This window comes from Plectropomus leopardus, chromosome 16, assembly GCF_026936395.1.
Source record: "Plectropomus leopardus strain MGB_pleo_1.0 chromosome 16, ASM2693639v1, whole genome shotgun sequence".
Lineage (NCBI taxonomy): Eukaryota > Metazoa > Chordata > Actinopteri > Perciformes > Serranidae > Plectropomus > Plectropomus leopardus.
Window position 1 is genome coordinate 13,566,303 of NC_142191.1, and position 23,722 is coordinate 13,590,024.

The following is a 23,722-nucleotide window of genomic DNA, read 5'->3' on the forward strand; positions in this document are numbered from 1 at the left end:
ATAAATTTACAAATAGGGTCTATCTTGCCACAGTTTTCAGGTGTGAATATATTTACAGGACAGGTGTAGAATAGTTTCAGTGCGGGCATCACATAAAGCACACCTTGAATCGGTTTAATTTTTTTAATTTAACAAAAAAAGGGCCATTTTTATTTCAGTGGAAATACAGGCAAGCTGGCCTTCCATCACTAGCTATATGAAATAACCTCCTTACAGAAGTAAAATGACCTCTTTACAAAAGGATGAAGATGCTTGATGTTGAAAAGAAGTTGGTGTGATGAATACCTGCACACTTTTTATGTATGGGAGAAAGAGAGAGAGAGAGAGAGAGAGAGAGAGAGTGTGTGTGTGTGTGTGTGTGTGTTTTAAACTTTCTCTTTCCCCCCAGGGCCAGCTGTAAGGATCTTACACTGAGCCATTTATCTTTCCACAGCAGCGCAAGACCCCACCATTAGACTACACCTGCACTTAGGCAACAACAGTCATTCAGCACGTTAACTACCTCTCCAAGACTTTCACCGGTGACAGCTACAGTAGTCAGGGGAGCAACAATGGCTTTGAGAAATAATTTGGCTTGAAAGACAAAAGGTAATAAAGAAGAGCATAATAATTCTGCTGAGGGCCTGTTGGCTTGGCCTTTCCACAGGTAAATGAAATGAACAGTATTTTGCAAGCTCGGCACAATACGTGTGAATGCATTATAGGTTTATAGCCCAATCTCCCCTGAAGCACTGAGGTTTATTACACAGAACAATAGTATGGAGGTCACAAAGGTCACTGATGTAAATCAGGTTTAGTCTATTCAGAACTATTGGCAGTGGGATTTAAACCAAATCATTTCTGATAGTGTCATACATTTTCTTTGGACTTTGGAAGAAGAGTGAGGCACCCAAAGGAAGCACACAAACGCCAATGTTGATTACTTCAACCCCCAAATTACCATTTGTTTATCAATCACTAACACCATTTGATGTTGAATTTGTGAAGAAAACCTCTTTCTCGTAACCTTGCTGCCATGAAAGAAGAATGAAAGTTATGGGGTCAGCGTTTAACAACAGCAAAACTATGTCAAAACATCTGTTTACACACTTTGATTCTCAGAGATCCTCAGAGTTTGCTGTTTGTAAAATGTCATACAGATTCAGTTAGCAGCGTATACCCACCTGTGATTACCAAAGGTTTTGTGTACACTACTAGTGTCATATTAGACTAAATAATATAATGAGGAAAAAGCAGGAGATGGAGAGAAATGATCCTCATTTGGGAATGATGACCATTTGTACATTTCCACTAGGCCCAGTGCGGTTAAGACTAAGAGGCTACTTAATTGAGTTAACCATACCATAATAAGAATCAATAGGTTTCTGTGCAGGGGGTATAAACATGGGAGCTACAAAACCAGATAGTTGGATTTGCTGTCCAACACTAAAGTAAACTTTACAGGTCAGACTTCACAAACTTTTAGAAGACTACTTGAGTGACTTCTGACCTCTCAGGAGAGAAACAAGTGGCAAGAGAATTTCCCTATAAGGATTGATAAAAGTATGATACTCATTACAGTTTATGAAGGAGGAATCTTTGGTATTATAATGGCTTTCTCACTCTCCTGTGGCTCTGAGTCTGTTAATTATTCATGCTTTGTAATGATGAAGTATGCCGTGATCCGGTTATATAAAGGAAGGGACTCATTGTAGGAATCCTAAAATAAATCTTAAAATCTTTACCGTGAAATATTGTGATCCCACAGTAGAATTTGAGGGAATTTTGATTGTATAAAGACGCAAATACCATGCACAAACGCTGCAGAGGAAAGTGGTTCAGAATAATGAGAAGAAACACAAGCCTGAAAGTCTTCACTGCAATAAGGTCTCATCTTATCCTCCTGAGACATTTTAAATTGGATGAGCAATTGTATCAGTAGAAGACAGAGTCGTGAACTGGGAGCTAACTGCTTATTACTGCTGTATGAAGGACAATTATTGGACAGTGGCTCCTTTCTTAAAGGTACAAGCAACTATAGCAAAGGAGGACACACTAAACATATTTTGGACTTATTCTTTTTTGAAGGAAATGTTTGTTCAGTTGTGTCGGTTTCCTCTCAACGAATGCCAAACACCAGCTGAGATTGAAGTTATGCAAGTAAAATCTCTCTTTTGTGATGACATTTTATCAAATTTGTATCCATGGTCTGATGCATACTTAAATGTGAATGCTTGACATGAACAAAAGTGGAAACCCTGCTTGGGGTTTCATTGATAACAGCTGCACCACAACAAGAGCCAGACGCAGTTGAATTCTGCTGTTTTGGTCTGGCATGAACAGATGTGTGTAATTTTTGTTTTTAATAGTGAGGCATTACAAGACAGACACAACAAGACAATGTTGTTAAGCTCCTTGATTTTAGAGCTCCAGACACAAGCAGAATCTTTGATAGTATAGTAACGATGGGTACCAAAATTCGAAAATTTCGGACCTCCTACTCGAACAAGTTCAATCAAATGCCACTTAAAGTTGGAGCTCGTACTTGTAAACTCAGGGCAAATCCATCTACCCCAATCAAAAGTTGTCTGATGTAAAACACCAATTGCAGCACCAATGGAGGAAGCATACATCATAAATGGCAAACCAGTGATTATCCGTTGGAAATTTCCGACTTCCGACTTCCGAAGGAATCATAAGTACACAAGTTGTAATTCAGAGATACTGGAGTGCACACATGGCAAAAAAGTCACAAAATTGTCTCCTATTTTTTCCATTCGACCAAACCCTAAAAAATTAATAATAGCTTCTTTGCTTATTCTAACATCTAAGAATAAAATAATAACATGTTTGACAGACAGGTTTTAATCAACTCCAGTCCGGTAGTCTGGTGTTATTATCCCTTTTGTTGCCCATCCACACTTTTTCAATTTTAATTTAATTAAATGTTATTAGGAAAGTTATCAGCAGGCCAATGTCCACTGTCATGGTTAACCACGTTGATGAAAAGAGCCAGTAGGCCATGCCCATGTCTTTCCATTACTGAGGGTGTGTTTGTGCATGTGTGTGTGTATTGTGAGAATCAGAATGCAAGTGTATGGCAAGAAACAGTTTTTATTATATTTCAGAATGACAAATAGTTATGGACATTACTTTTGTTGTTTCAATACACAAGCAAATCTGTATGGACAATCATTAGGTAGATGAAAACCAAATAAAATAATTTGTACACATATTTTACAATACATACTGTAGTTCCTCACTGGCTAAAGCAATATGCATTATGCAGGAAGGTATTGCTATTCATATAGTACAGCTAATTACAGTTGATATGAAAAAAAGCAAAAATAAGTTATTTAAATATCAATTACATATACAGAATGTGCAACTTCTGCTAAGCATTTCATATATGTAATTAAGAATTTATTTTTTATACGACTGCAAAAAAGAAACTGGAAGTGAGTAACTGGAACCCGTGAATGGTTATCAAACTTGGCATTGGGAACTCAAAACTAAAATAAAATACCAGCATAACCCACTGAAACCCTTTACGATACCTGACAACGAATGTCCATTTATGGACCTGTGAACAAAATGTAGCCAATTCCGCCTATAAAACAGCTAGATTTACCCTCTAAAGTGCATTTACAGTGTCAGTATTTTCATTCTTTACAAAACACTTCTTGGGTCTTTTAGTTTTTTTTAAATAATGACCCCCACCCTCGCTTTCTCAGAGCACCACTTTTGATTGAAGAGGAAAAAAGGCATCAAACATCAACTTATTAAGTGCCCACTCCAAAAAAATCCTATAATTTTAGTAATAACACTTGGTCAAATTTTTAAACATGAACTCCATGGAATATTCAGTTCAGTTCTGAGAATTAAAGATAAAACTTTACTGTTACAAATAAGAGAGAAAAACACAAATGTTAGCTCCAATTCATGCAGAGTGCACAAATGAAAGAGCAATGAGTTTCCGGTTGTTTTCTGTTGTGTTTTCAGACTAAAATATTTGTAACAAGATGACCCGATGCTGTATTTCCCTGATTTACAAGATTTAGTGTCATAGTGTTTGCTGACCTTGGAGGTCAACTTTTCACCTGATATAACTTTTACCATCTTAACACCAATTTAGACTGTATATAATGATGGACATCATAACAGCTCCCTCGAAATGAAACCATAACATCTTGATCACCGCCTGGTTGGCTGTCTGCAGGTTAAATCAAAACCCCCGCCCCCTCCATGTTACTGGATGGGACATGGACTCAAAGTACACATCATACAAATTTAATGTTAGGTAGTCCTCCTCATCCTTTTGTTTGTTCAAGTGTTTGTTTTTCTTTTAAGTTTAGTTTTATTGAGTTAGCTGATGCTATAAAAAGGGGCTTTGACATCATGACTGACAGCCGTGTGCGCCAATGGGTTTGCTCGCTTTCAATGGCACTGCTCATGATTGTATGGGAATCTGGATACCGCAGAGATCATCATCAACTGTGCAGACTCAGGGTCAAAATGACATCAGCAGTGCAAGATGGCAGCCCCTTTATCTGAAATATTTTGTCAGGGTTTCCCATTCATTTATTTATCTGTGGTGGACTGCCAGGTTTAAATCATCTGCTGCCACAGATAAGTTTTCTATTTTTACAGCTGGACCATTCATTTAGAGCGCTGGTGAAATATATATACCGTTTGGTTTTGCATCACACCTCTCGGATTGCAGTACGCACTCTGGGCATTGATGGAGCGGCAGAGCATCGGACACATTGAGATGTAACTTGACTGTTCATTCTGCTGGGTCATACAAGTTTGCATTCACTCGCAGCAGCTGCTTCTCTTAGCCATGAATCTAATCTGATCAGCTCTAAATGGATTGACAGATCAACCCTGCAAGTCATAAACCGCAGCTGAGGAAAAAAAGATTTGGTGGAGAGCTCTGCCTGCACTGTATCCACTCACATGCAAAAACCTCCAAACTAAAAGAGGGGACACAGAAAGATAAACACAGTGTTGTCTTCTTTTTTGTACCCTGGGGGTAAAGTGGGGAAGCGTCGTCCATCTTTATATACAGTCTTTGATCCATCCTCAGTGTGTTTGAGAAAAGTCCAATTAAGAATTTCAGACCGGCACTGATTACAGCATACAGTATAATGTTTTTAAAAAGCCCCAAACAGCTTATTATCCAGCTGTAAATCAAATTCCTCGACACTGTAACCAAAGTGTAGACAGTCCAATAAATTCCAGATATGACAGCCCAGATGTCAGCTGTGTCTTTGGAACAATTTTCTCCTCCCTCTCTTGTCCCACAACCCTTTGCATGGAGCATGTACAGTGAATCTGTTGAACAGGGGATGTCAAACACGGGACGACGTCTGTGTTGTGCCTGTGGGTTTGTGGTTTTCATCATCTATAGAAACCGCAGTCCATCAGAGGCATGTTTTGTGGTCCAAGTCCATGCGTGCGGCTGAAATGATGTGGTTGAGTGTGTATAAAATCTCAATTATTTCTCAGACACATTCAGAACAAAGAGGCTCGCACCTTTAGCACAGTTCAGCCTGGTATAGCCTATACTATACATACGATGAAGCTATTCATTTGTAATGGTAAGGCAACTTAAAGTGTGCTTGGATGCATGGGGAATGTATTGTTACTGTGAAAGCTGATTGTGATTACTGAAGTAGAACAGCTTTCTGTAAGACTTATATTCATATCGGCGCTGGGCATGCATCCACAATATGCAGTGAAATAAGGTATAATATGAAATATAAAGGTGTGATGTCAGCTGTTTCAGCTTAGAAATGACTGAGAGCTGGCCTCAAAATAAGGCTGCAACATTCAAAAGGCAAACACAAGTTTTAACATATAAATCATTTTAAAATTAAGATTATGTTATAATACAGAATCATGATACAAAATAAGCCATCTCAAAACCACCAGTTACTCATAGTTTGGTGTGTTTAGTTGATTAAAAGTCCAGATATTAAGTGAATTCTGCCATTATGAACCTATTAGTGGGAATGAAACGCTGAATGAGGAGTGAATCACTTTGGCCGAGCTACTTCCGTAAAAGACCCTCAGATAATGTCGCCTTGCCGCAAAGGATTAAAATTAAGCTCTTATGAAATATGCAGGAAGTAAACCGTCCTTTCTGTATTTAAAAAACATCCATCCTACAAAAGAGTGTGCTATCTTCCTTCAAGGCAGATCCAAGTCTTTGTTTTAAGACTTTGAGGGGTGTCTTCAGAGTGAAAGCCATCCCACAGAGTGAGTCAACAGTCTCTTTTTTAAAAAGGCATCTGATATCTCGTCTTGGCTGTTGGGAGAAACTCCTCAAAGCCGTAAACATTTGAGAATAGAGTGATAAAGAGAGGAAATCAGAGAGCAGGGTGGCTCAAGTCTTTTGATACATGCGAGACAGGAAGTACTGTAGTGCTGTGGTCACTCGGCCGCCTACTGACCGTGTTTAAATGAGATGGTGCTGACCAGTGAGTTGATACCTGTTATTTTATACGATTCCACTGACACGGTTAGGACTGCACCTCTCTCTGCGAACCAACCAATCGTGCTTCGCTGACCAGCCGGCGGGCGTGTCTTTCATCCCGCACCCCAGCTTCCCACAAGCCGCTCTCTGTTAACAAGGCCACACGATTCAGTGTGTCGACTCCTGCCGCCGCAAGAGATGCGGCGTACATGGGCAGGCCGATGGAGGTGAGCCAGTCGGAGACCGTGCTGATGTTACCTGAGGGCAGAGGCTTCCGGCACATCTCTGTCAGACCTCCAGAGGGAATCTGAGTGACACATGGGAGTAAAAAAGGTATTAGTTACACTATCTACTCTAATGAAGACACACTTAATTTAACTTTTGTAAAAGTAACTTTTTTTTATATTCGCAGAAACTGTCACTATTTTCTGACAGTAGTACATGAGACAGATGATCTTTGAAAAAATGTTCCTCTGCTCCTCCTAGTGCTCCTAATAGCATTTGCAATAATACACCACTGCTAAACAAAAACAGCCAGAGCCAAATATTCTCAAAAGCAGCTTTCAATCATGTCAATCACAGCTCATGACCTGCGGTCAAAGTCTTCAAACAGGGAGAGCTGATCAAAAATAAATAAGATTCTGTTACTGCATTGACTTTTTCTCACCTTTAGTGTTTTTAGAAACATATTTTAGTGTACTGTTTAGCTGTAAAATGAAAAAGTTTGCTCCAATTGGTGGGTGGTGATTGGTTTTGACTCAACTGTTTCCAATATGGTGGCTAGCTAAAAATCTTTCACATTTTACGGTTAAACACTAAAAGATGTTGTTGAAACATTTGAGGTGAAAAATAGGCAATGCAGAATCATAATTTTGATTCACATTTAATCAGCACTGCATGGTATGACACTACTTTGACCGTAGTTCAAAAATCGTGATTGACATCATTGACAGCCGTTAGATAATCCTCTGCTCTGATTGGTTGTTTTATCAGGCACAGCCAATTCTTGCAAATGCCATTAGGAGCACTACAAGGAGAAGAAGGAGCAGATTAACTGTCTCGTGTACTACTCTGAAGATATAGTGACAGTTTCAGCAAATATGACAAACTCTTATTTCTATAAAAGCTTCAAGCGAGCATAATAACTATAGCTCCTGGGTACAGGGAAATTACTGTCAGCTGGCATAATTTCCAGCCTGTATTGTTGCTTTCTAGGAAAGTCTAACCAAGCATTTTTATTGCTCTATAACTCCGAACAATTGCTCCAACATAGTGCCCACTGATATGAAGTTCCCCAAAAACCACTGTCAATGCCTTACAGCCATGCGGTGTTGTTTACGGAGCTCTTTCACTCTGAGCTGGTCCAAGGTGGAGGCCACGTCCTTGACAGGCTGTTCCAAGTCCTCAGAATAACGCTGAACCAGCGGCTGGGGGATGCCGCAGCGGCCATGCTGGAGAGGAGAAGGGAATATGAATGGTTACTGAAGGAGGATTACATTTTAACCACATAAATACATACACGTCTATGTTTTCACGTTATGTCAGACGTAGCTACTGTGAAACAACATGACGCATTTTGACTTATTACAGTCATTATGAAGACAGAGATCTGTTTGTTCATGACTGAATAAAATGGACTAAAGGCAGCAAATGACTTCTCTGAGAACATCTTCTGGCGAGGTAATGAGCACAAAGAGAGTCAGAGACAAACAGAAGAATAAAGACTCCATAATAACACACAGGTCAGTGTATTTTGTTCTGGCTCTTGTACAGTACGTCACAAATGTATAATCCCTATTTTCACTGACAATATAGTACAGCTACATCATGTTTGGTACGTCTGTTTCTGCTATTACATTTAATCTTGTTTCGCACTAATAAAAAGCAAGAGAAATGATTAGAAGAGAGGAGGGAGGAGCAGAATTATTTAGAGAATTTCATGTGCAGTGACTGTGTGAGCAATAAAGCCCGGCTGAAAGCTCTGCTGAATCTTTTGAAACATGTTTTCTTGTTCTCTCTCTCTTTGTGCAGACACCTGGAGTGATGGCAGGTTTCCAGCCTGGCCTGGTTTTGGTTGGCCAAACTGGACCGGAGATCTTTTGAGGATCAAAGGGGTGGGTAGATGGAGGAACTGATCTCTCCGAAGAGAGGGATGAAGAGCAGGTCACATTAACCTGCCCTTTGCACGGCCTGGATTAGCAAAGGCCGGATGCCTTAAAGCAGGCAACCATGAGCATGTTTAAAGATGTACAGTAATTTCATTTTATTCTCTTTCATAGTGCCTCGGGGCTGGATATTTTTTAAAATCTCATAATACCAATACGATGTCCAAGATTTGGTGCTTTTACCACTATTATACTTTTTGATAACTTATTTTTAGGGATATAAACATGTTTTACTAAACAGATTTTTTTCAGTTTAATAAACTATTCCAAACAGCATCATGAACAGTTCACCCCAAAATACATATATTTCCTCCAACCTGAAATGGTATTTATCAATCCAGATTGTTTTGGTGTGAGTTGCAGAGTGTTGGAGATATCAGCCGCAGAAATGTCTGTCTTCTCATACATATAATAGATCTAAATATCTAAATGCCGCAACCAACGTTGGGATGTTAACTTAAATGCCTCGTTAGGATTAGGCTGCAGAGGCACAGGTTGAAGCAACAGAGACATTTAATTAGGTTTAGGACAAAAACATCATGGTTTGGCTCTACATTCATGTGGAAGCGAATGCCAGGTTCCTGGATGAAAGTCCAGGGTTTGTTGGACCCATCCTGCCCCTTCCACCTGCTCCATAAAGATATTACATTGTTACTGGCAGCTTTCAACCTGAAGCCATCCAGTGGTGTATGACAACATATTAGTGGCGAAGGCAAATAATGTAGTGTATATTTGAGAGAAGGCAGACATCTCCAGTGACTGGAACTCAAACCAAAACAATCTAGCTTGATCAATAGAACTGTGGGTTAGAGGTAAACTATGTATTAAATATCTTACAAAGGAGTAGTTAAAAAGATTAAAATGAAGCATTATAATACTCAAAAGTACTGATGTTCAATACCTAGGCCATTTTTTTTTACCATTTTCTATACAGCAGTTGCACAGTTTAATTACCAAATGGGAGGAATCTGTTTCAAAACATTTTTAACCTGACCTTTGACACTAATGACTGCAATTATGTGCAGACCCTACATGTTGCTACTCTTGCCGCAGTGAGCCTCTCGGTTTCCTGCCAACCCACTTCTTACAAACAGGAATCCAGCAGAGCTGTGCTGTGGTCTAATGCACTACTTCTCACCTCATCTCTTGATGCCTCTGTGTGTGTTTGTTGTTTTCCTGCCAGTGTCGGGGGCTCCACCATGTTAAAGAGGCCCAGCCTGGGGTCTGGCAATGGCAGAGGGTTTTATAACCCCGTCTGCCTTCAGTAAGATTCAGCCCATAAACTTAACAGTCTGAACCGCATCATAGTGAGACTCAGTCCACAGTCTTTCCCTCTGCTCCAGGCAGCAGATTTATTATTGTGAGAAAATACACACACACACACACACACACGCGCACAACCACGCAACCACACTTACAATGCTTGCATACAAAAAGGCATCTACACACACAAACTATAGACTCTATTAGTCTCTATTTTTAAACTGAATGAGTTCTAAAGTAAGCCACTGGTGTTGTTGGACCGAGTAATTTGGATCTAAGCTGAAGTCAAATTATGACTGAGTTAAGTAAGGCATGTTACAATGCTAAACTAAAGGAGGCTGACGCCAGACAAGTATAGCCCGAGGTGTCCCGGAGCCCCATTTTCACATTAAGCATGGGAATATGACTCATATAATTTTGTTATGCGCTGGCTAAGACAGGGTTTTTAATAGAATTCCTCACCTCATCTCTATTCCTCAGTGTGCGTATGTTTATTTCAATTATCTATCAGCGCAAAAACCTAAATCATGTATACAAAAAGGTCAGAATGATGAATTACTGAGAGTTTTTGTATTTAATGTAAAAATTTAGTGTTTAACCCTTTAACATCAGGATTGGTTTTCTTGTGCTGTGTTCAGACACCTTTCACATGTATTTAAACCTCTGGAACCTGAGAAAATTGGTTTAATTTGTTTTGAAAACTTGGGGAGGAAAGGCAATGAGCAACCTGGCAAGAAATGTCCTGCAAATTGCAACTAAATAAACAAATAAATAAAACTAAGAATTTAAAATATAATAAAAATTGCAAAAGGGGAAAGGAAAATGACCTAAGAACTAGTTGTGAGGGATTCTTATATGTTATAAAATAAAGTACAGAAAAATGTCCAGAAAACCATATGATATATAAAAATACATATGAAAAAATACACATTTATGTTTTATTTGTAGAACTGTCTTTAGGTCATTTTTCCTTTCTTTGATAATTATTATTTTTTTGCTTATTTTTAGGTAACTTTTTACTAATTTCTTGCTCATTTTTGGGCCATTTCTTTGTCACTCATTGCCTTCTTTCCATGTTTCTGAAATAAATCCAGCCAATTCGCTCAGGTTTTAAAGGGTTATGGTTTTATCTACTGAATACAAATGGTGCATCTGTTGACTTATCAATGAGCAACACATTCAAATTTCATGTTAAATATATTTGTGATCTAAATTGTGAGGTGATTTTTCATGTTTACATTAGTGATACATTGCTTACCTTATCAGAGTAGGGCTCCTCCGTCAGATCGATGCCCTCAGCCTCCAGCCGTTGTTCCAGGAGGGTAAACAGGTCGGGACTCATCTTTGCATGAGAAACCTTCCTTGCAACAGCTACCTTTCCCCCCAGATCTGAAAACCACGGGGGCTGAACTGCTGGTGGAGTGCCTGACTCCTCGCCCAAGGATGAGGCGGATGAGGTGGCACAGGGGCTGGCAGGAGTGCTCGGGGTCTTGGCAGGCAGAGCTGGGGCGCCAAAGCTGGGGCTGCGGATTACGGGGCTACTGGGGTGAGAACGGGTGAGGGAGTGGGTAGGGGAGGGAGTGGGTGACGGTGAGGAAGGCAGGGAGAGAGGAGGGTGACGCAGGCCGTTGGCTAGTCTTTCCTTTGACTTCTTGGCAGGAACAGGAGGAGGGACTGGAGGCTTTTTGGGGTGAGTCCGGATGACCCTCTCCCCGCTGGAATCAGGGGGACTTGGAGTTGGACTGGAGAGGAGCTCTGGAGGGTCAGGGGACTGCGGCGTGGGACAAGTGGGGCGGAGAGGCAGCTGAGAGGGCACAGGTGGTCTGTCGGCCCTTCCTTTTGGGCTCACTGTTGGAGTCCCATTCTGCGTTGAGCCGTCATCTCTACAGACCTTGGCGGGGCTACTGTTGCCTGATTTGGGTGCTTCCTTGGTGAGTTTAAGCTCCACACCCAGATCCTTCTGCTCCATGTTCTGCTCCCAGTGCAGATCCCCCAGAGAGTGGGAGCGCTTCCAGGGTCCCGTGGGCTGTGGAGGTCCATCCAGATCCTCACAGCTACGGCTGGCTGGGATCGGGGACCGTCTCTGGGCTTTGCGCAGCCCCAGCAGGTTGAAACCCTTCAGCGAGGGTTTGATGAAGAAGCTTTTGGGGAACTTTGTGCGCTGGTTCTTGTTGTTCTGTTGCAGAGCCTCTGTTGAAAGAGTCATGGGCAGAGTGGGGTAATCCGGAGACTGGAGGCCCGCTGAAGAACGACTGGAGCGGGAAGCCTTCCTGCTCTTACCTGCAAAATAAACAATGTATCCTCTTTTAGTAACGACATGTAGACACTTTCACCCAGGTGCAACGCAGTGATTTGAATGTCTGGATCTTAAGTTATCAAAGCAAACAGTTGAGTTCACATTAATAGGTGCTCGGCTAATGCCCTGTCTTAAACAAGCCTAACAGCACTGGAGAAACTGATTTGTAACATAATGCTTTATGTGGGGTTTTTAAATGTTTAAATCGATTTATTTTGGAGAGTAAGAGAACTCTGGTGATAAATTGACTCCTGGTTAAAACTTCTTAACAACGAACACAGTTTTGACTGGGAGAAATCTCAGCTGGTTATAATCAGCAATCCACACCTCTACATGTCACTAATACCCCTAAATCTTACACACTGTTCCTTTAATACAAAATTCAGCTCCAAACTGCATATTACTCAGCATTACCATATGTGCTGCTTTGGCTGCCCTGCTACTTTCGTTTATTTATGTCGAATCATGTATGTTTGTAGCAATGGAAAATGCTAATTGTTTCTGACAAGTTTGCCAGAGCCAAGGAATTTGAGAAAAAAGGTGTTACATCCTTATTGTTTCAGGCTTATCTGTAAACCACAGTCAAAAAAAAGCAGAGACATGTTTATAAAGAAGGGGTGGAGTGCCACTGGGATAAGATAAGCTTTCTAACTCATGACCAGACTGGCTGATTTGTTGTTGAGCAAACCCAAATAAAGATATCTGGACAGGAGGGTTCAGAAACTTTGGAACAACAAGACTGAAGCAACTTACCATCTATCCTCTGGCTTACAGAGCAAAATGGATGGATGAAATGGATAGGCGCCACATAGCGTGGCTTGCCAGAGTTTAAATGGCAGGATGACAGAAAGAAGTTCAATAGATGGGAGGTCATAAAATATCTCAACGGTTCCCAGAAATGTCAAAAAAGTTCATCCTTTTGGTGTTTGCTATGGCCAATTAAGTAAAATGAGTTATAGTAAACTAAGTTACTTGACGGCTCCAAGAGACACTATATTTACTTTAATTACTGTGTTGATTTTCTGACATGAAATCAGAACAGAATGATGATGAAGATGCAATATGAGCTGACAATGTTTGACTACTTACAAACAAAAGTGAAAATTTAGTTGCGAATTATACATTAAACTTCTGTCTCTTGTGATGTGTTTTATATACTAAAAGAAAATAGGAGCAATGATTAGACAGCATATCTAAATATTGATTAAATAAATCCATCGTTCATAATATAAATATGACTAATATTAAGACTGATTCAAGATACAAAACATATTGTTTTCAAATAAACCTAAACCCGTGAGTCATTATTTATATTTATATGTAACATAGCTTTAGCATTGTAAGGATAATTAAATGAATATCATTATCCTCCTTTAAGTAACTGGGCACCATATAAAGTATGCATATGAAAAGGATGAGTCAAGGCTGATAGATTCTGAAGTCATTTAAAGATGTGAGGAAGAATTACTAGTTCCAGTTAAAAGGAAACTGATGTTAAAAGAAGGTCTTTTGATTAAAAAAAAGCATACTCAGGGCTCTACAGTGTCTTTTTCCCCCAAAAGCAGAAAGTTTGACAGGCATAGTCTGCATTATGTTTCTAAATTACCTTCTATTATTTAAATTAAAATAATCATTCTTGGCCAAATCTCTCGACTTATAAATATTCAGAAACATTCACTAAAGCTACAGTTGGTAACTTTCACAAAAATAAGTTTTTTGTCATATTTGCCTAAACTTCCACTATATCCACAGAGTGGTAGATGAGACATACAGAAAAAAATCCTACTCTGCCTCCTCGTAGTGCTTCTAATGGCATTTGCAGGAGTCCACAGCACAACCAATCAGAGCCGAGGAGTCTCTTATGCAGCTGACACTGATGACAATCACTTCATTAACTGCAGTGAAACTTTCAAACTAGGCAGCACTGATAAAATATAAATCAAAATTCTGTCACTGCATTGTCAATTTCTGGCCTTCATATTTTCAGAAACATATTTTAGTATACTGTTTAGGTGTAAAATGAGAAAGTTTGTAACCCGACTGGTGGATGGTGCTTGGCGTTTGCTTTACTGCTGTAAAATGAAAAAGTTTGTCATCAGGCTGCGATGTTGCAAACAGTCTAAACCAAGCACCACCTACTGGCTCAAGCAAACTTTCTCATTTTACGGCTGAACGGTACACTAAAATATCTCTCTGAAAATACTTGAGGTAAGAAACAGGTAATGCAGTAACAGAGTCTTCTTGACAGTTTAACTGCAGTTCACGAGATGTGACTGACAGCTGCAGTAAAGACTTCTTGGCTCTGACTGGTTGTTTTTATTCAGATGCAGTGGATTCTAGCAAATGCATTTAGAAGCAGGATGTGAAGGAGGAGAAACATTATCTTTTCACAGACTATCTGTTTCATGTACTATTGTGTGGATGATACCAAGTTACCAACTACAGCTTTAATATACATCAATATATATAAAAAATGATTTTAGATGTTTGTACAGGGAGCACCATGGAGCCCTGAAACTGCGAGAAAAAATGCAAAATGTTTACTTAATGTTATGCAGCTGGATTGTGAACAGCGTTAAGTGGCATGGAAAGAAAGAAACAGACAGAAAAAACATAAAAATTAAGCAAGCAGCACCAGAGTCCTTTTTTGAAAGAAGTGGCTTTTATTCCACAACTTAAATCTCTACTGTGGCAGATTGCACGCTGTACTGCTGAAACGTGAATGACACAGACACATAAAAGGGAAACCCAGTAGTTAAGACTGGAACCCGACAGATAGAGAAAAAGACAAGGTTTGACAGAGCAGTGATTTATGAGTTATGGTTAAAAAAGCATGTTCTGAGTGGAAGAAAGAAATCATATCTGCAGGAGGATAGAGCAGTTTCAAAAGTAAACAAAACAAGAAATGTCACAAATAAGACCTAAATAAACTTCTATAATCAGAACTCTCTTACAATCTATGCACTACTATTAAAAATATTTTCATCCACATCTTTTTTTTAGGCACATACTGTACGGTTGTTTGTGCAATATAGTCACTATAAACACAAGAAAGTGACACATTAAAATGGTATGAAGAGATTTAAATGGCAGCTGTGATCTGTTAACCTGATGAGCACATTTCTTAAAATCCTTATCAGCCTGTAGAATCGCACCGCAAAATAAAAAACAAGCAGTTATCGACATGCTACTCCGCAAGCTCTTTTTCTAAATTAAAAACACTTAACAGAAATATTCTCTGAGCCCATAATCATCCTCCTGGTATCCGTTTACCAGCCTCGCATCCGGAAGAGCGGGAAATCTGAATCCATGACTGGGCAGTGAGATTGTTCTCATCAAAACAGTTCTGTGCATCGGGGAGGATCTCTCCCTCTGTGCTCCCAGCATAATGGGGTGGTCTAGGCTTAGTGGTCTTGGACCTGGCTCCCTCTCAGTTACAACTGGACTTTGGCACTGCTGACACTGAATGCCTATAAGATGGAAAGAGTGGTGAAGAAAGAAAGTGGCGTGAAAGGATAGTTAAAGTTTATAGAGTTATGGGGTGATAAGGGGAACACCCATACTAGAGGGGAAAAGGTTTAGGGGCTGCAAAAGGAGCTGTTTGATTGGCAGGTTCTGGTCCAGAGGTGTGAGATGGACGAGGTGTTGCAGAAGCATGGCAAGAGATGGAGCAGAGGTGAAGGCCCACAGAGGAAAAAAGGTGAAGGAGTCGCTGTGGCACTACAGCGGAGCTAGGCTAGACCGAGGCTAGACCGAGGCTAGACCGAGGCTAGACCGAGGCTAGGTGGTCTGTAGGCTATGCAAAGCTGTCATTACCATTTTCCAGGTTCTCATTGCTCTCGTAGCACCCGGAGTCTCGCGGGGAGTCTCCCACCAGGCCTCGGCCCTCGGACAGCAGCTTCTCCTGGGAACCCGACAGGCCGCTGCGCTCTGGATCACTGCTGCCTGAAAATACAAAAGAGCAGCATCATCAAAATTAGGGTTGAATACTTTTTCACCATTTTGAAATTATTCTGGGGCATCTTATGCCTTCTTTAGGCAGAGATAATGGGAGTGCAGGAAATGATGAGACGAAGACGAAGAGTCGAGTCGAGTCAACTCTCTACTCTCACTTACAACAGCAACAACACATGCTCAGGACAAGCTCACAGTCAACCAGCAGGAAGACTACATAAAGCCCTAAAACTCCATCGCCCAGAATCCCCTTTCTGGTATCACCAGCTCACAGTCACTGGGAACCCCATATAAAATGACCACTTCTTACAAATATAAAAATGACTACATTAAAGGCACAAAACATTCTTGATTTTGCCCTTATTCTGAAAGAAGACAACATTCCTACTAGGGCTGTACCTGACTCAGAATTATGGGATTTGGCTGTTATATACAAACATTCAATGCCTCGTTTTGTTTTCCATATTAAGTTTTGAAGCTTGAACAGGGCTCAGCGGGATATTTTGTGCAACAGCAACTTTTAGTTAATATGGTAAACGGTGCAAATGTGCAACAACAGAGACTATCATATTAACTTCCTGTGAGCTGTAAATTCACACCTTCTTCACGGTACAGTGGGATCTCTCTCTCCCTCCGTGCTGCTGCCTGCATGTACGCGGCTGCAAAGAGTAGTGTGAGAGCACTCACACAGCCACGATATCTTGAGACCAAAATTTCCCCAGAAGTAAACTGCACAGAAAAAAAACTGCCCGATCTCAGTCGACTGAGGGTCTCCAACTGATAATTTTAGTTTCCGACTTTCAGGGGGGAGCCCTAATTCTTACCAAGCTATTTATATGGCCAATGAAAATAAATTGACTCTAATATTCCCCTTTACAAGCAGCCGTGTGTACTCTGGTTAGCGCGCCTTAACATTTGTCATTTATCACGTCAGAAAATAGTAAACTGGAACGGCTGGAGTCACTTATTTCCACTTGTCTTTTAGTGTCTTTGAATCAAAATTGTTTTTTTTCTTTTAAGTTTCCTACCGCAGGCGGACTTGTTAAACCACGGGGACCCAGCCTGTATACATGTCCAACGAATGGTCCTAAAGCCTGACCTGCATCTCCCATGTTTTAATGGAAAAATGCTACACCAAAAAAAAGGCCTAATTCATATTCTTTAGATGAAATATACTGTTTACATGGCATACATCAATTTGGAATATTGTCACATTTGGAATAATAGTGGAATGTTGGTGTGCATGTAAATGTACTCAATATTCCCTGACAATTGTCAACATAAATTAGGTTGTATTTGATATGAAATTTAATTGAGTTCAAAATATTTGCCACACAGCTGAACTGCATGCTGCTTTTACTATTGTTATTATTGTTAGTTATTTAAAGTAGAACCAATTAGTGTATTTCCAAACAGCAGGGATACTCAACTTCCTTTGCCCGGGGACCACTTTTACAAAATGCCAGGAGAAAAGGGGTCACTTAATAAACAAACATTAATAATCAATATATAAACAGCCTCTGTGGGGGGTCAGGTGGAAGCTCCTAACAAGCTCTATTTTAATACTTTTCAAATGCACTCTGGCACTTATTTACATAAAAAAATTCCAGTGTGAATAAATTCATTTTCAATGTGAGTTAGAAAATAGTCTGCCAGACACCTTATCCCAGGCCATAAGCTGAGTATCACTGCCACACAGTAATAATGTCATTTTAAGGTTGTACTTTAGTACTTAGGAATGACAACACCAATCATGTGCAAATTGCCAACTCCAAGTATGCTGCATGCTTGGAGTTGGCAACTTGTTTAAGTACATATGACGGCCTTCAGTAAGCTAATACACAGGCACACAGACACATTTGTGGGATCCTGCAAATGTTTTTTCCAGGGAAAGGGAGTAGATTTTTGGAGAATTCCCAGTAAACACTACAATCTGTCAGGTCTTTCACCCTCATCAAAATACAGACATGATACATCCTTTTTATATAGCCAGAGAGCTGAGTGAGTGAGAGTCATCAGTTAAGTATGTTCCCACGCATTTATACAAAACGGGTATGTGGTTTTCCTACTTACTGTCGTACTCCTGCAGCAGCTCTACAGCGGTGAGCAGCACGGCTCTGTGCTGAGGGTCTCTGATGTTCAGCTCATCCAGGTCCTCCTCTTCCAGCAACTTGAATGTGTCCAGGTCCTCATAGCCGTTGAACAGGAAAGTGGGCATGTGCTCCTGCATGACAGAAACGTCGCGTCTGAGTTTTAAGTTTCTTTTGAGTAGCTAAGAATGACTGTGTCATAAGACCAAAGAAAATATACACCGGACTCAAGAAAAATACACTTTGGGTCTGAGTCATGAGACCAAAACAAAGAAGTAGGGTGAGGAGAAAAAAAGGGCAGGGTATCTGCTCATAATGTCCCATCCAAACTGTGTATTTTTATCGATGGTGAGCCAAATCTAAACTGCGATTTGGATTTTTAGATGACATGTAACCACTTTAAGTCGTGACTATTTCAGTTATGGCTGCCTCAGCTGTCGACACACATTAATATGGCACAAACTCTGTTGACAGCCATATAATAAAAGTGAATTGTAGCAACATTAGCTGTACTAAAAAAAGTATAAGTGTAGAGTGTGAGGCCACTATACCAAGCTGTTCTAGCCGGGCCCGAGAGGGAAACCCGCCAACGTAATGCGGTAACAAGAAGAACTGAAGGTGGAGACGATTACATCAAAGTACTCCTCAACCACACAAGACAACGTTTTACACAATAACACAAACAAGCTCAAAAGCTATTCACCCAAACCACCGTGATATCTGAGAGGGTGCAGACAAAGAAAAAAACACTAAAACAAAAAAACTAGTAACGCCCTGTGTGAGTGCACTGTCAGCTGACACTATCACTCAACACGCTGCTTCCACTTTAAATATTACTGGGCTCCGTGTTTGTGTGACCCACACACTTTGTTGGACGAACTCATAGACTGTGTGTCACCAGCGAGACCATCAATTACAATGGTGGAGTCCACACTGAAAAAACTGTGTGTGACTGTTCTATTTCTGCTGGATGATGCGGGACTAAACAAAGGACCACCAACTAACACAAACACAGGCAGCCGGCTCCTCTCACTCACAGCATCCTTTGTCTTTTTTAGTTTGTCGAAAATTTAAACATGTTCCAAATCCAAAGATTTTTTTGGTAGAAAACTCATCCGGCCCAAAAGTTACAGGGGTGTGGAGATTTTTACACTTTATGGTTACACACAGTCACTGCTGATGTGTGTTTTAAATGCTGACTTGCCAGTTTAACCAAATGTTGCTAAGCATTACCAAAAAGTACATAACAATATTCTCACTCCTTTAATCTACGAGAGCTCAGTCATGACCCATAAAGTATTTATACAGTCAATGAAGCTCAATCAGTTACTGTGAACAGGAAAAAGACAAAAACATGAGAAATGGAAATTCCTACTTGGTTACAAGTAAGTGAGGTGCTCTTAAAGGTAGAACTAATCCTCTAAATGATCATTTGTATATTATTTACTGACTCTGTGTTACGTCGAAGTTGTGAAGAAAACTTTTTCTCGTATGCCTTCTCATTGAAGAATTTAAAACGTGTCCAAAAATTCTTAAAAACTTGGAAGTCAAATGGATCCATGTTTGAGAACAGAAACTATATCAAAACCTTGTTTACAAACCCTCAGAAAACTCCTGCCATAAAACCCCAGCGTCATGTATCTTGATAAAGTTTTGCTGTTGTTAAAGGCGGTCCCCTGTGACTCCAACCGTGACGGCATGCAAGAAAAAATGTTTTCTTTACAAATTCAAAGTAACACGAATTGAGGAAGTGATATGATCAAACACAAAAACAAAACAAAAAAAGGCCAAAAAGGTGGCATTAAAATCAAGCCACTGTAAAATATTATCTGACCTTAAAACCAGTAAAGAAAATTACTTGATTTTAGCATTGACACCTTAGACAAACAAGATAAAGGCTTTAGTTTATATCTGCTTTATTTCATCTTTAATGTATTTGCTGTCAAATCTGTGATTGGTCTTGTTTGTGAGGTCAGAAAAGCCATTTAGTTTTATCTTGAATATATGTTTGGGCAAGTGTATCACAGCCATGCAATCCATTTTTTAAACCTTTTTCTTATCAGCTCAACTACAGAAAAAGTATAGACCATTATTTCGACACAAGTTGAAAAATTGAATGCAAATGGTGCTTGAAAAGATCATTAATCTTGGATGAGAAAACAGTGGAAGTGGAATTTATTTCTACTTTTTCATCAGCAGCCCAAACGATACTTAGTATATTGGCTGTAGACTGGGAACTCTAAAATGGTGTATAAGTGTTTCGTCTAACTAACCCACTCCGAGACTCTGGTGGCGACTGAGAGGACACGAGCGCCCTGATGCATTTCTAACACTCAGACTCACAGCTTGGAAAGCCTGCGCTGAGACATTAACGATGCACTCTGGATCTTTAATCTGTGACTTGGACATTAGGCTGGCTGGAGATAAAACACTGAGCCCACAACGTCTTTCTCTCTATTTGGGGAAGTGAGGCCTGCTGGCTGCCCGAGTGGGTGGAGATGAAATCAAGCTCACAGCTCTGTGTAGGTTTTGATGAAAGATGAGAGTTGTTTGTTGGGGCGTGGTCGTGAGAATGTGGGTGTTAATGTTTATGCATCAGTGTCGGATCAAACGTCCTAAGCTGTGCAGCCTGTAATTGCAGACACTATATTTATCTCTGCTTGTCTGCGAACGTGTTTTGAAGATTTGGCTAAAACAATGTTTTCTTTTACTTCTTAAGATTTGTTTTCTCCTATTCAGGTGCCAGATGGGTGGGATTTCTCACGTTGGACAATTTCCAAAATCAGAGTAGGTGAATCTACTAAACTCAACTGCCACTGAAAACACTGGCTACATTCACACTGCAAGGCCTTGGTGCTCAATTTAGATTTATGTTCAGATCCATTTTTTTTGGCTGCAGTGTTGCTGTCATGGATGTCTGAGTTGGCGCTGGACAAGAACAAGGTGAGGTAAAGTGAGCAATGTCTCTCCTCTTGGCCTTCATGCATTAATCACACTGCAGTTCGAGGTTTAAGTGGTTGAACAAGTCATTGCTTTGATGCAAGCATCTCATGCACTCTTTGCATATGAATTGTTCTCTCTTAAATCCAAAATTCTTCCAAACAATACATGACGGTGGTTGATGAATGAATGACTTTCATTTTGCGGGTCTACAGTCGCAACATTCAGGCTCGATTAATTGTGCAGTCCTATGTTTGGCCATTTCTTTTGATATCACAACAGAAAAGTTACGATACAAACCCTCTTTTGAGGTCTAAAACTTCACTAACTCCCTTCATCACAGCTGTCTTCCATATTGTTCGCCCGGTGACTGCCGACCAGAACAAATTTGTGACCAATGACAATCTAGTGTGATGTAAAAGTTGCATTAATTCTGATTTAACTTTTCAGACTGAGACATAGAAAAAAATCAGACCTGTATCCGATTTAGGACTAAATGCAAAAGCAGCCCAAATCAGGATAAAAAAAATTGAGATTTGTGATTTGTGGCATTCACACTGTTGAAAAAGAAAAGAATCACATATGAGCAAATTCAGTTCATGGCAATGGTACCTTGAGGTTGATGCGCTCCAGCAGGTCCTCCACTGATGTGGGTTTTGGCGGTCGGCCCTTCCTCCTTCTCCTCACTGGCCTCTTCGGCTTCTCCTCTTCTTCATTTAGCACGTCCACATAGATGAACTTGAAGGTGCCCACTTTGTTGTTCAGCAGCCCCATCCACGTTCCCATGGGTGGTTTACTGATGATGTCAATCACATCACCACGCTGGAAAATCACAGTGACAAGAATTCAGGAAAAACGACCTTACTTAGACACTGGGGCTGAACAATTTGTTGGAATTTTATTGAAATCACAACATATCACAATCACAATATAGACTGGTATCCAAATCCAAGAAGGCACATTATTTGGCAAAGTCAAACTATGTGTCAAAAAAACATTCTGAATTAAGTATTGTGGTGTTGCAGAGATGCCCAGAGCTACACATCACACTTAACAGACACAAGAAAAAAGATCTTTGCTTGGTAAAGATCACACCATGACCTTCTTGATATATTTTTCAAAGAAAATGAAAAAAAAAGATGCAAAAATGATCATTCCTTCCGATGCCATGAATCATATTGCAATTGAAATTTCAGTCAAAGTAATCGCTTTTTGATATTTTCTCCAAATCGTTGAGCCCAGTTTGACACTGTAGGTTTTTAAAAATATATCAAGTCTAGCTTGGAAAAAGTAAAATAGTGTACCAGAGTGACATCCATACCCTGTGCACTATCATGTTCATGTCCCAAAGTGTGTTTTACCTTCAGTTTGAGGGAGTCAGTGTCGTAGGGGCTCGGGGTGAAGTCTGTGTGGACTCGGGCGCGGCCACAGAACGGCCCTCTGTAAGGTGGCTCTTCATCATCACCATCCTCTGACTTCACGCTTTCTCTGTTACTGGCTGACGAGTCAGTTGTGCTCACTGTCTGACCACCTGGACACAAACACACCAGGATATTTAATTGAGCCGTTGCATAGCTGACTGCTACGTCACTGAACAATAACATGCATGTATAGTAGCTTTACAAGACTAGATTTGAAGTCGTGGGTGAACTATTTAAAGACTGCACTGGTTTAATTTGTCAACACTTTTATTTATGCTACATCTTGTGTCTGCAGTGATTGGAAAACTTTAATTTAAAGTCCAAAACACACCTATTTCACATCCTCTGAGAAGTATTTCCTGCATGTTTCTCTCTGTATCTGAGGGAAGCCTGCTGAAAACATGTTAAAGTGTAGAAATCTGAGAGGCAACACTCCCTACCTAATCGTTACCGTACGTTTGCCTGCATTTTTGTGTGCATGTTCTAGGAAAAGTCAGCCAAGTCTTCAATTCACCCTGAGCTCGAGACGATGGAAGGTATTTTATCCACAAAGACAGGCTGAAATATTTACATGTTTTAATTAGATAAGATGACCTGAGAGGTCGATTGAAAACTGTATGAGATCACAACACGTGAGGCAGCTGGTGGGACTGGGTGTGATCAAGGGAGAGGAGAGCTCTTCAAGTCCGTCACTCCACAAAAATCATGACTGGTTTACATGTGATGCCAGAAGGTTAAGTAATTTGTGTGCATCTGCAATATAAACATGCAAGCAGCAAATGTTACCAGCACCATCTAGTGTTAAACATCACTCAAAACAGGCTTCAATCTAAGATAAAGACTAAATTACAACCATTTGTATTTCTTTTATCTTAAATACAATGTTTTTTACATGAGATGTATAATCATGTACTGAAATGCTAGAACTAAATGACTGTGCTATCACTTTAATTTTAACTAAAGGCAGTGGTGAAAGAAGTATTCAGATCCTTCTTCAGTAAAAGTAAAAGTAAAAAAAATTTACTTAAGTAAAAGTAAGTAAGTATTATCAGGAAAATGTACTAAAAGTGTTAAAATTAAAAGTACCCAAAACAGAAAAATCACACACACATATTCCAAAAAAGAGAGAGAAA

At 40.1% G+C, this 23,722-nt stretch overlaps 1 protein-coding gene across 5 annotated transcripts in view; it reads right to left on the reverse strand.

Annotated features, from left to right (window-relative positions):
* Positions 1 to 3,075: 3,075 nt before the first annotated feature.
* Positions 3,076 to 23,722, reverse strand: part of sash1a (SAM and SH3 domain containing 1a) — a 225,020-nt gene continuing 204,373 nt past the window's right edge. For all 5 annotated transcript variants that reach the window (XM_042504112.2, XM_042504114.2, XM_042504117.2 and 2 more), the window contains 7 exons: positions 22,530 to 22,699; positions 21,781 to 21,990; positions 18,212 to 18,362; positions 16,001 to 16,129; positions 11,147 to 12,168; positions 7,780 to 7,911; positions 3,076 to 6,767 (listed from right to left, as the gene is read on the reverse strand). In XM_042504112.2, the coding sequence (XP_042360046.2) occupies positions 6,507 to 6,767; positions 7,780 to 7,911; positions 11,147 to 12,168; positions 16,001 to 16,129; positions 18,212 to 18,362; positions 21,781 to 21,990; positions 22,530 to 22,699 (2,075 nt within the window). In that variant the 3' untranslated portion in view covers positions 3,076 to 6,506. The remainder of the gene's footprint in view (positions 6,768 to 7,779; positions 7,912 to 11,146; positions 12,169 to 16,000; positions 16,130 to 18,211; positions 18,363 to 21,780; positions 21,991 to 22,529; positions 22,700 to 23,722) is intronic.